We start from the raw sequence: 13,853 nt of genomic DNA, 5'->3' as shown, positions 1-13,853 counted from the left end.
CTTTTATGTGTATTAATTTACACAGTAACCCAGTGAGGGTAGGTATTGTTTAGGTACCCATTTTAAACAGAAGAGGAAATGAAGGCACAGAGAAGTTAAATAACTTGCCCATAGCCATACAGTAAGTGGCAGGCCAGAGATTCAAACTTAGGCGGCCTGACTGCAAAGCCGTTGCTCTTAAATGCTATGTTGTGTTATCTCTTGATAGCATACATATAACTATACCTGTTCAATCATGGCTTGATCCAGGGCCCAAATAAGGCCATCAGGATTCTCTCTCATACTGTCTTTTGGTTTAGTTTTTTCTCTTGTATTGGCTTCATCCTCAGGCGGCTTTCTGTATGAGGTGGCCATAGAGCAGCTGGGAGTGCTACTAGCACATAAGTATTCATAATTTAGCAATCCTAGTGGACAGAGAGAATCTGTTTATAGTAGTTCTAGCAAAAGTCCTAAAATTGACTCTCATTGCGTCAGTTTAGGTATTATTCCATTCCTGAACCAGTCACTGCTGCCTGAAGGTAGGGATAGAATGGAATAGAATACTCTTATTGGCCAGGCTGGGTTGTGTGGTTGTTCACCCCTGAACCTGAGATGAGGGTAGGGATCATCAAGATGCTATTACGAGAAGAGTGAGAATGGATATGGGCCACCTGAACACAGCAGATGTAGACCATACTTAAGATATCAGGACTCTGTTTACACTATAGAATGCTCCTGCTTGGTTCCTATTTTAGCCTTAATATGTCAAACATTTTTACAGAATTATGATGAATTATGACAAATTGAAATCACGTCTGGGTGAGATTCATGATAGCAAAATGCGTCTAGAGCAGGATTTGAAGAAACAAGCTTTGGACAACCGGGAAATAGATAAAAAAATGAACAGTATTAAACCTGACTTGATCCAGCTGCGCAAGATCCGAGATCAGCACCTTGTGTAAGTAGTCTGGGCCTGTGTGGGAGGGAACCACCTGCACCAGATTGCTGCTGGCATTTCAAAGTGATAGAGGTAGAAGAGTTTGTAATTGAGAACTGGCCAGTGAGACTGTAGGAAAGCATTCCTGTTACTAGTAGCGGTACTAGAGTTTACCTAAAGTCAGTGTGTGGGAGGCCTCTAATTTGTACAGGTGCCTTGGAAATCTCAGAGAGTGGCTGTGGCATGAGCAAAGTGAAATAGCTTAAAAAGTACAGACTAATGTTTGTCTAAAACACAAAAACCAGAACCTGTGGTTATATAGTAGAACCACAGAAATTATCCCTCATGGGCTCGGGCAAAGACACAAATAGTGGGGGGGCCTATAAATAAGTGTACAAAAAGCGTATTAACGGATTTTTATTTTGAGAAATGAAATTCCATACTTAATAGAAATGTGTCGATAGCAGGCTGAAAGACAATTTGACCTAAGAAGTGAAACCAGCTCTTTAATATTATGGAAAACTATATGAGTTAGCTAGATATAGGGATAGTATCCAGATATATGTAGATTGAAAGATATATTATCAGAACAAATTGCGTGGATTGGGTTTTCAGGACAAAAGAAGGAGAAAATCCACAACAAAGGAAAATACGTTAGGTTTAATTCTAGGTAATGGATAGACTGTAATGAAATATGTTTGTGGGTGACTTCCATGCATGTAAAACAACTCAATTCAAGCTCTTGGCAGGAGAAGACAGAGTAAAGACATATGACTGGGTTTTCCATAGTCATATAAGAAAGAGAGAAAGGGATAAAATAGAAGCTTAGAGGTTAGAATAGTGGCTGTTGAGTTTCAGTAGAGGACAGTGTAAAGCGATTGTTCTAGAGGCAAACAGTCACAACTACACTGTGCTGAGTTGTTTTAGTAACACTGCTCTCTAGAGATCATTTCAGTTTGCTGTTGTGGCCCCAAAAACGTCAAGCAAGTACACATAGCACATAGAAGGGCTTTGAAAACAAGGCAGAGAGATGCCTTTGTCTAAAGCTAGGGTGCGTGCCTGCTCTTGGAATGCTTACATGGTTCTGGTCACATAATGAATCTGAAGAAGGGCCCAAGAAGTCTATGCCAGGGACCAAAGCAATGAATGGAAGTACTTTTTTGCCCTGGAAAGTGATATTAAGAAATATACCATCCCACGGGTCAAGATTGAGTGTGGCCAACTCGACTTTGAAAGTTCTTTTAATGAATTATGTAAGCTAAATATAAAGAGGAGTTTAGATAGCATCATGACCTGCTTTACTAGCCATGACCTGCTAGTAAAGATAACTAGGATATTTAGGGAGACACAGACAGCCACTACCTCTTTTGGAAGGGTTGCTTCAGGGAGGATAGTCCAGTGTTCCATAATCTATGCTTTGATGTTTCTAGCAAAGACAGTAGTACTAGGCTTGGTGGACTGGATTTGTTCCAGTGCCGAAATTGTCTAGTCAGTCCTGAAGGAGACTGGTTGTAAAATGTGTGCTGCATGACACTGAGTATGCTCTCTCGTCCAATTTTGAAGTTGGAATAGGTTGGAATTCTGCAGGGCCCAACTAGAGATGTCATTAGTTCATCAGGCCCCCTTAGTTGTGGACATTTCCCTGACTTCCTACTGCATATAGCCCACAAGGATTTTATGAGATTCTCTGCTGAGATCCCAGTGCTCTTTTTCAGAATATTCTTGAAAACTTAAACATAGACTTTCATTTCTTAAATATAGAATAAAAATGTTTTTAAATATAAAATCCTTTAAAATTTTTTTTTAAAAAAGGAATTTGGTGGTTCACGTGCAATTCTTTTTTCATCCGGAGTTCACTGCCATGATTATCATTTACTTTTCTTGGTATTCATAAACTCAAAATAAGGAATAACTTATAACAGTACAGGTACATTAATGATGAGTTTTGAGTAACATGTACTAGGGGAGTTTGAAGCTAAAGGAGTTCTGTGGAGAGTGGTGTGTTATTTTTTTAAGCAACGTTATTGAGACATTCACATCACATACAGTTCACCCACTTCAAAGAGTCTAATTCAATGTTTTTATTATATTCACAGATACATGCAACCATTACTATAGGCAATTTTAGAATGTTTTCATCACCCCAAAGAAACCATATACACTTAACCTATCTCCCTGTTCCCTCCAGCTCTAAACAACTATGAATCTATTTTTTGTCTCTATGCATTTGCCTATTCTGATACTTTATGTAAATGAATCATATAATGTGTAGTGTTTTGGAAATAGCTTCTTTCACTCAGCATAGTGTTCTTAAGGTTCATCCATGTGTAGCATGTATCAGTACTTCATTCCTTTTTATGGCCAAATAATCCATTGTATGGATATACCACATTTTGTTTAATTGTTCATCAGTAGATAGATATTTGGGTTGTTTCTAACTTTTGGCTATTAGGAATAATGCTGCTCTGATCATTTGTGTACAAATTTTTGTATGGACATATATTTTCAGTTCTCTTGAGTATATGTTGAGGAGTAGAATTGAGGGTCATGGTGTAACTGTGTTTAACTAAAGAACTGTCAGACTTTTCTAGAGTGGCTACACTGTTTTACATTTCTACCATTGATGGTCTGTTTTTTTGTTTTGTTTTTTGTTTTTAAGGAATCATTCCTTAATTTATCTCATAACAGACATTTTAAAAGTAATTTTTCATTTCAAAATGTCTTATATATTATCTCAATTTTTTTGGCATATTGGTCTGATACACTTTTTTTTCTCAATTAGAGTTGATATTCAATATTATTTTGTTAGTTTCAGGTGTACAGCTTAGTGGTTAGACATTTATATAACTTACAAAGTAATCCCCCGTTAGTACCCATCTGGCTCTATACATAGTTATTACAGTATTATTGACTATATTCCCTATGCTGTGCTTCACATCCCTAGGATTGTTTTGTAACTACCAACTTGTATTTCTTTTTAAAAAATTTTAAATTTATTTTTTTAAAATTAATTGGTAACATTGGTTAATAAAATTATATAGGTTTCAAGAATACAATTCTGTAATACACCATCTGTGTATTGCATTGTGTGTTCACCACCCAAAGTCAGATCTCCTTCTGTCACCATATATTTGACTTCCTTTACCCTTATCTACCTCCCCGCTCTCCCCTTTCTCTCTGGTAACCACTAAATTGTTGTCTGTGTCTGTGAGTTTTTGTTTGTCTTATTCCTTTGTTGCCATGTGATTTCACTCATATGTGGACTATAAAACTGAAAGTAACAAACAAACAATTTGTATTTCTTAATCCCTTCACCTTTTTCACCAGACCCCCTGGCAATCATCAGTTTGTTCTCTGTATCTATGAGTCTGTTTCTGTTTTGTTTATTTTGTTCTTTACATTCCACATGTAAGTGAGGTCATGTAATATTGTCTTTCTCTGCCTGACTTATTTAACTTAGTATAATAACCCTCTAGGTCTGTCCATGTTGTCATAAATGGTAAGATGTCATTCTTTTTTATGGCTGAGTAATATCCCATTGTAAATACATACCACCTCTTCTTTGTTCAGTCATCTATTGATGGACACTTAGGTTGGTTCCATATCTTGGCAATTGTACATAGTGTTGCAGTGAGCATATATCTTTTTGAATTAGTGTTTTGAATTTCTTCAGATAAATACCCAGAAGCATATTCCTGGATCATAAGGTAGTTCTATTTTTAATTTTTTGAGAAACCTCCATATTGTTTTTCATAGTGGCTGTACCAATTTGCAGTTCCACAACAGTGCACAAGGGGGTTGGTTCCCTTTTTTCCACATCCTGGCCAATACTCATTGTTTTTGATTTATTGATGATAACCATTCTAATAGGTGTGAGGTGATGTCTCATTGTGGTTTTAATTCGCATTTCTCTGATGACTAGTGGCACTGAGTATCTTTTTATATGTCCATCGGCCATCTGTTTGTCCTCTCTGGAGAAATGCCTATTCATGTCCTCTGCCTGTTTTTTAATTGGATTGTTGTTGTTGTTGTTTTTGGTGTTGAGTTGTATGAATTCTTTATAAACTTTGGGTATTAACCCAAAGATGTATCATTGGCAAATATCTTCTCCCATATTAGCTCCTTTCTATATAGAGAATGAGAAGTTCTGCTTATGAAACTTGGTGCAAGACAAGTTGTATTCTTCTTTTTCTTTAAATTAAAATTAATTGATTCCAAGTTCTCACTTTCTTAATTATATGAAAAGTGTTTTATCTCAGTTATGATTAGGGCTCTTTCCACCTCCTACACATATACACATACACTTGGATCCTTTAAGAATGTCATTAAGAAGTACTGCCAGGAAAATAGTGGAGCAGAAGTCCCTTGTCTCATCACTGCCATCACTGGGTGTTTCTTCTGCCCCTAATCATTGGGTTCTTCCATCTGGTTAAATACTACTGTTCCAGAAAATTCAGAGGTGTTCTTTTTAGTAATCTCCTTATTGGTCACCAACAGACACTGCATCTTAAAACCTTCTTGTCCTCCATCCAGGGTACTTTGTGCATGAGGCACCCTTTTCTGTTACCCTATCTCAGGCTCTAGCAAAGTATAAATTGTTCTCCAGGACTTCTGCTTCAGATCCACAGTGTTTCTTCCTACTCCCCTTTCAGGGATTGCCTAGTTAATTCTCTTCCTTGGACTAAAACACAAGCTCTTTTCCTGTTAGGGAGTGGTAGTTGGATTCTAAGGTTAATTACACCTTTAGAAAGGACAAAATGTATACATATATTTTTTACTACTTGCTGCATTGGGGACTGGGTACGGATATGCTAACACTTTTATTTTTTCTCTTGTTTTTCTTAAGATAACTTCAGTGTAAGCTATGGGAGTAGAAATGTCTTGTTTTTTGGAAGAGATGCATGAAGAGAGGCTGGTCAGAACTATACAATTAGTAACAGAATGAGAGCTGAATATTAGGTTTTTCTTCTAGAATATACTGCCTTTACATGTGATCTAGGCATTAACTCAACAATACGTTAAATATGAATTAACATACTAAAGTTACTTGAGCTTTTTCGAAATCATTTTTAAAAGCTAAGTCAGTTCCTGTCCTTAAATAGATGTTTAAGGACTCAGAACTATATAGTAGTATTTGAAATGGACTTTCGGGAGATTAGAAAAGTTACTTATGTGAAAAGGCAGGACCTTTTCCAAATGGAGGGTGGACCAAAAAAGTTCTTCTCTTTTTCTCCTGGATTTCCCTGGGTGTCCTAACATTCCTTGTGGCAGAGAGGAAGGCTTAGTTTCAAGAGGTTGGTGGTTAAAAGACAGTAAGAACTCAACAGAAAGCGCAGTGCTGTTTGTTCATTTCATGCCCCTTACCCAGTGTCCTTGTCTCTTTAATAAAGGAAAGATCAGTTTTTTAAAGATAGAAAAGTTTGGTTGATAAGAGTGTTTAGAGTAGAGAATCCGGATATTTTGCTAATAGAAGTGGTATTGTAGGAGGGGTTTGTTACTAAATAAATTCTGCCAAGATCATGCTAGTTGTTTTGTAGCTTCACTAAGCATAATAAAAATGAAATCCAGGTTAATTGGAGGACATGTCTTATTGAGAAAGGCTAAGAAATCTGTATAAAAGAACTTTAAAACTGGGTGTGATACTAAGTTATCTAATGTACTCGGGGTCAGAGAGATACAAGATGACCTTGGAGTTGACCGTGAAGATTTATTAAAAGCAGCCCACCAGCAAATAATTATTGACTATTTATTGAATAACTACTATGTGCTGGCACTATTTTTAGCATTGGGGTTAACTGTGAACAGGACAGACTCATTTCTTTAAAGCAGCTTACATTTTAGTGGGGAGACAAACATAAACAAGTGAAAATATAAAGAAATGAATTCCAGGCAAGTTCTATGAAGATGATAAAATAAGGTAAAGTACAGAGAGTGACTGCCTTAGTTGGGACAATAAGGGTAGTCTTCTCTGAGGAGATGATGTTTATGATGAGACCTGAATGATCAGGAGTCTGGTTGGGGGATGTTGATGAATGAAAGAGTTTTTATATTCCTCTTAATTTTTAGATCATCAGCCTTCTTAGTGGGAGTGAATGTAATGGTTTATGTCTTTTTCCATCTACAATGTTACTATATTTTAAAATACTATGATTTGCCTGGTGATGAAGTAAATTTATATTAATTGCTCAGATTACCACTCTGAATTTCTTGTGGCTTGCTTAGGTGCAAAAATAGACCTTGAAATCCTCTGGCGGAGTTTTAAACTCAGTGTAATAGACCACATAGGAATTGAGTCCTCTGGCTTGTGGAGATCGCAAATGTGTGACACCTAACCAGTGATTTCAGGAATAAATGTCCCACTCTGAGTATAATATGTGTGTGCTTGTGGTAGTATAACCTTGTAGAAAAAGAAAAATGAAAAATGAGAGAAGTGCCTAATTTCAAGTAGCTATTTGTATTTCTGCTTTTTTGCAGAAGGTTGAAGGAAAAATAATGGAGAGACTAGTTTAGGGAAATCTCTGGCCACTCTCAGTGGGACTGGAGAAAATAAGAGGTTCCTGGACTCTGTAAGTTTGGTTGGCTTGGACATGTCTACTTTGTCCAGGCAGAGCTTGCGCGGATACTGACACTGGTGTCTTCCCTCTGGCAGATGGCTTAATCACAAAGGAGTGAGACAGAAGCGCCTGAATACCTGGCTGGGAATCAAGAATGAAGATGCTGATGAGTAAGTTTTTTCTCTACCCTTCTGTCACTGGGCTTTGTTCCCAATATAAGACATGGACCTTCTTTATACATGCTAAATGTTGGTTCTCATTGTCACTTGAGAACATTGAATCAAGAACTTTGCATCTCTTTTGAATTGAATTGCCTGAAGAGTACTCTTCTGTAAGGCTTGAGTTTAGAGACCTGCCGATCCTCGTGAAACAAAAGCATTGCTCATTCAAATATCCATGTCAGCTTATGGTTGAGACATGTGAATTCTGTGCTTTCTGCACCATAGAAAGTAATGAAGTTGTTAAAAAACATCCAGGTAATTGCAATTTCATGTTGTCATTTTGTGGTTAAAGATTTAGAAGAGAGTTTTATTTGTGAATTTTCTTATAAGTAACCTGATTGTTAAAATAATATTCTGATATTTAATTTTTAGGACCTATTTTATCAATGAGGAAGATGAAAACCTGCCGCATTATGATGAGAAAACCTGGTTTGTTGAGGATATCAATCGAGTACAAGCAGAGGACTTGCTTTATGGGAAACCCGATGGTGCATTCTTAATTCGTGAGAGTAGCAAGAAAGGATGTTATGCTTGCTCTGTGGTGTAAGTCTTCTCTGGGGTATGACCTTTTGAAAACTTCTGCATTGATTAGTAGAAAATCAGTCCCCCCATAAAATTCAGATCAAATTAGTCATACAGTAATGAGGGCCCATGGCTTAGACCATTAATATTTTACAAGGAAAACAGTTGCTTTGGGAGAAATGATATCTGAAACCATTTGGGGGATTTTAATTTAAATGGTAAGTAGATTAGGCCCTGCAGTGTTGCTATTGGATTTCAGATATTTGTGAAAAGTAATGTGAGATCTTTAATTGAAAAGATCACTTATTTCTTTAGTAGTCTTCTATGTGCCTAACTTGGTCTTCATTGTTAGATTAGAAAGGCTTGATTAACTAGAACTGTTTTTACAGTTCTATCTAAATTTTGTACCTAAATACTATTCTGTTGGGGTAGTGATAGAAAATGTTAAGTGTTTTCCGTAAGATGATTTTATGACTTTGTTTGAATAAGCTTGTTTTCCTTTTAATGGGAAGTGAAATTCTGGGGGCAACTAATCATGACTTGGTAGATTTTGCCTATTTCTTAAAAAGGCAAATTTCTACATTGACAAAGACTATACTTAGGGTGGAGGTGTAGTGTGATGGTTATGAGAGCAAGCTTTGGTGCCAGATATACTGGATTCAAATCCTGACTCTGCTGCTTACCAGATGTGTGACCTGGGGTAGGTTACTTTTCTTTGCCCAGTTTTCTTATCTATAAAAGAAGGATAATAATACCTACTTGAGGGTTTTTGTAAGTATTAAATGAATTAATATATGTAATATGCTTTGATCAGTGCTGGCACATAATAAATGTTATCTACTAATATTATTATGATAATGATGTTACTGATGGCCATGGCAGAAGGCAAGCAAAGATGACAAAATGATTTTGCACTCAAAGAGTGCAAGGTGGTAAGGATAGAAATAAAGACACTCCTATTGACAGAGTGCTTAGTGCTTTACACGATCATCTTGTTTTTAGTGGTCTACTTCTATGATGGAGTCAGAGTTTGAATCTAAGTGTACCTGGCTTCAAAGCCCACATTTTCCTATTATACCATCCTTCATTTCACAATTAAATATCCAAGATAAGTAGAATCACTGTGAAATAGGTATCATTAATAGTCTTTGCACATGAAGAACTATTAATTCTGGTGGAGGAAAGGGATTGAGAGGTTTTGTGGAGGAGGTAGCATTTGAACTGGACTTTGAAAGGTTGAATAATGGAGTATCTCTGGGCAGGAAATGGAGAAGGAGTTGAAAAGTACATTGGATTATTGTTACCCAAAGATAGAGCTACTTGAAAAACATTTCATTTCTCTCAAACCTAGGCTGCTCAAGTTATTCGAATGGAAATGGCAGAAGACACAAATTACTAAAATCAGCATGAAAGAGGGGACATTACTAATAGCTCTTACAGAAATTAAAAAAGATGATGAGGGAATAACATAAAGAATTATATGTAAACAGGTTAAATAACCTACATGAAATAGACAAATTCCTAGCAGCACACAAACTACTAAAATTGACAAGAGGAAATAGAATATCCGAATAGAACTATAACAAGTAAAGAAATTGAAGTATTATAAAAAGCTACCCACACACACAAAAAAAAGCCCAGGCCCACTTGGCTTTAGTGGTAAATTTTATCAAATGTTTTAAAAAGAATTAATACAAGTTTCTCACAAAGCCTTACACAAAATAGAAGATGAGAGAACATTTCCTAACTCATTTTACAAGGGCAATCAATATTACCGTGATACCCAATCTAGAAAAAGATATCACAAGAAAACTGGTTATAGTACATTCATCCCAGGAATGAATGCAAGAGTGGTTCAACATAAAAAAAAAAGTCAATCAGTGCAATACAACATATTATTAAAGTAAAGGACAAAAGTCACATAATTATTTCAGTAGACTCACAAAAAGCATTTGCCAAAATTCAACACTCTCAATTTTAAAAAACACTGAACAAACTAGGAATAGGAGGGCACTTGCTCAACCTGATAAAGGGTTATATATGAAAAACCCACAGCTAATATACTTAATGGTGAAAGACTAAATGCTTTTCCCTAAGATGAGGAAGAAGACAAGGGTTTCTGCTCTTACCACTTTTAATCATCGTACAGAAGGTTCTAGCTAGGGCAGTTAGGCAAGAAAAAGAAATAAAAGGCATCCAGATTGGAAAGGAATAAGTAAATTATTAGAGCTAATAAGTGAGTTTAGCAAGGTTGCAGATTAAACGATTTGGATACAATAATCAGTTGTATTTCTATATGCTAGAAACGAACAATCTGAAAATGACATGAAGAAGACATGTTATTTAGAATAGCATCAAAAATGATAATACTTAGGATTAAACAACAAAATACAAGAGCTGTACAGTGAAAACTATAAAACATCATTGAGAGAACTTAAAGAAGACCTAAATAAGAGGAAAGATATCCAGTATTTATGGATCAAAAGACTTAATATTGTTAAGGTGGCAATACTTTCCAAATCGATCTGCATGCTCAATGTAACTCCAGCTGGATTTTTGCAGAAATTGACAAGATGATCCTAAAATTCATATGAAAATGCAGGGGGTCCAGAAAAGCTAAAATAATCTTAAAAGAATAGGAAAAAATTGATGTATGCCTCCTGATTTAAAAACTTACAGCAAAGCTATAGTAATCAAAATTGTGAGGTACTCACATAATGATAAACATGTAGATCAATTAATAGAGTTGAGAATCAAATAAATTCTTATATGTATGGTCAATTGGATTTGAACAAGGGTCTCAAGACCACTGGGGTAAAAATAGTCATTTCAGCACATGGTGCTGGGACAACTAGTAAGCCATATGCAAAAAAGTGAAGTTGGACCCCTGTCTCACACCATATGCAAAAACTGACTCAAAATGGAGTGTAGACATAAATGTAAGAGTTACAAGTATAAAACACTTAGGGGAAAAGATAGGCATAAATCTGTGTGACTTTGGATTAGGTAGTAGTTCTTACACACCAAAAGCACAAACACCAAAAGAAAAAAATAGATAGATTAGACTTGACCATAAGTAAAAACTTTTTGCATCAAGGGACACTATCAAGAAAGTGGAAAGACAACTCACAAAATGGGAGAAAATATTATAAATTATATATCTGTTAAGCGACTAGTGTCTAATACATAAAGAACTCTTACTAAAAAGACAAATGCCCCAATTTAAAATTTGGCAAAGGATTTAAATAGGCATTTTTCTGGGGAAGATATATAAGTGGTTAATAAGCATATGAAAAGATGCTCAACATCATTAGTCATTAGGGAACTGCAAGTCAGAACCACAGTGAGATACCACTAGGATGGCTATAAACTAAAAAAGATGGCCAATAACAAGTATTGGTAAGGATGTGGAGAAACTGGACCCTCTTACACTGCTGGTGGGAATATAAAATGGTGCAACCATTTTGAAAAAAAAGTTTGGCAGTTCCTCAAAAAATTAAACAGGGTTACCATATGACTTAGCAGTTCCAATCCTAGGTATACATCCAAGATAACTGAAAATGCATGTCCATACAAAAACTCGTACACAGATGATCAGAGCAACAGCATTCATAATAGCCAAAAAGTGAAAACAACCAAGTGCCCATCAATTGATGAATGGATAAACACAATGATATGTCCATACAATGTAATATGATTCAGTCATAAGAAAAAAATGAAGTGCTGATACATGCTACAACATGGAAGACTTTGAAAATGGTGTACCAAGTGAAAGCCAGGTACAAAAGTTTGTGTGATACTGTGATTCCATTTACGTGAAACATCAAGAATAGGCAAATCCTTAAAGACAAAGCGAGTTAGTGTCCAGAGCCTAGGGGGAGGGAGGAATACAGAGTGATTGCTGATGGGTACATGGTTTCTTTTTAGGGTGATAAAACTATTCTAGAATTAGATCGTGGTGATTGTTGCACAATCTTATGAGTATCCTAAAAACAACTGATTTATATACTAAAAAAAAAAATTGTTTTTGGTTTGTTCTTCCCCTTTCCAGTATTCTTGCCTAATGAAGATCCAGATCTGAGTGATTAAATGCAGCCATCCATTTTAGCTTTACCAGGTCTTGGTGGGAGGTTAAGGGGTATCTCTGTGACGAGTCTATAGGCGCGGTGTGGGGAACACACAGGGTTGTGACATTTTACAGCTTAATTGACAGACTGTTTCTACTTCTTTACAGAACAGTTGCCTTCACACTTCTGGTCATTTTGGGTCCCTTTATCATTATTTACGTTAATGCCCTGTGGTGTTTGTGTGTCTCGTTGCAGTGCCGATGGGGAAGTGAAGCACTGTGTGATCTACAGCACTGCTCGGGGCTATGGCTTTGCAGAGCCCTACAACCTGTATGGCTCACTGAAGGAGCTGGTGCTCCATTACCAGCAGACATCCCTCGTCCAGCACAACGACTCCCTCAACGTCAGGCTTGCCTACCCTGTCCACGCACAGATGCCCTCGCTCTGCAGATAAAGAGGGAGTGGGAAGAGAGGTGGCTCTCTAGCATTTTTTTCTACAGTTTTTATTAGACTATGAGGGCATTCTTTCTACGTAGACTGCTTGTTTTGCACAAGAAGTGATTCTGTGAATGTGAAGTGGAGAGGCCGAGCAGCAGCCGGCCAGGATGGGGGCATAAGGGGCCTGAGATTCTCTGGGACTCAGCCATGCCGCTGCACTGACATAGGAAGCTGGAAGCAGATGTTGTTTTTTGGGAATTCTGTTTCATTGGGGTTTTTGTTTTGTTTAGCCAGGCAGCCTCAACAGAACACATTAGGCTTGATGGGGGTGGGAGGTTGTATCTGGAAGTCTCTGAAGAGTCCATGTCCTCTTTTGGTCTTTGACTCAGAATTTGTCAGGGGCATGGTTCTGTAGGGAGTTCTGTTTTGATCCGGCAGCCTGTCTTCCTCCCAAAGAGAAAGCCGTTTTGGTCCTGTGGTAGAATGGCATTTGGTGAAAAAGGCAACCAAAGGAAAATGGGGAGGCTTGGGATTTCATTTACGGACTCTCAGTCAAGGGAATAAAAAAAATCTTCAACTGAATGTACTGTTTCTTAACCAACATAACTTAGGCATCAGTATCTCATAGCTCCTCCCTTTAAAGAAGCATTGTTTAGAAACCAAACCGATCCCAGCAAAACAATGTTTGTTGCCGGACTAAGGTCTGATGGAAGAAGGCGGCACTAGTGTCTGAATGCACACTTCTGTACCAAAACTTGAAAATAAAAGGAAAACTAAAATTTGTTAGTTTTAGCCAGTACTAAAATTGGTCAGTGTAACTCCTTCTGCCCTGCCCTTGTTTCTCAGAGATAAAGAATAGTGTTCTTTTTGTGGGCATGTGAGCTTTGAATCATAAAATGAAGTTGGTGCTTGTGTGGTGTTTCCTTAGCCTAAAGAATGATCTGTTGTTTGAAATCTTTGTAACTTGTTTGTATGAGTAAAGAAAAGGTGCAATCCAGTGCTTTTAGATGGCTTGATATACCAAATAATGATACAGAACAAAATTTTTATATGTGCTTCCCCAAGTTTAAAGGCCCAGCAGAAACAGTGAACACGGTTTGATTACTCTTTATCTCCTGTTCTTTGCTGGGTAGGG

The 13,853-nt window shown here is 36.9% G+C and overlaps 1 protein-coding gene across 9 annotated transcripts in view; it reads left to right on the top strand.

Moving 5' to 3' along the window:
• LOC105297140 (phosphatidylinositol 3-kinase regulatory subunit gamma) overlaps positions 1–13,715 on the top strand; it is a 69,116-nt gene extending 55,401 nt beyond the window's left edge. For 7 of the 9 annotated variants that reach the window (XM_011367614.2, XM_023535013.1, XM_023535016.1 and 4 more), the window contains exons 8-11: positions 761–937; positions 7,566–7,640; positions 8,064–8,234; positions 12,536–13,711. In XM_011367614.2, the coding sequence (XP_011365916.1) occupies positions 761–937; positions 7,566–7,640; positions 8,064–8,234; positions 12,536–12,734 (622 nt within the window). In that variant the 3' untranslated portion in view covers positions 12,735–13,711. Of the gene's footprint in view, positions 1–760; positions 938–7,565; positions 7,641–8,063; positions 8,235–12,535 lie in introns of all 9 variants that reach the window. The other 2 variants (XM_023535012.1, XM_011367615.2) reach the window with 1 other exon arrangement.
• Positions 13,716–13,853: the final 138 nt, after the last annotated feature.

Source organism: Pteropus vampyrus, unplaced genomic scaffold (assembly GCF_000151845.1).
Source record: "Pteropus vampyrus isolate Shadow unplaced genomic scaffold, Pvam_2.0 Scaffold135, whole genome shotgun sequence".
In the NCBI taxonomy this organism is placed as follows: Eukaryota; Metazoa; Chordata; class Mammalia; order Chiroptera; family Pteropodidae; genus Pteropus; species Pteropus vampyrus.
Note: the sequence above shows the minus strand (reverse complement) of the source record. Positions and strands in the feature narration are given on the sequence as shown.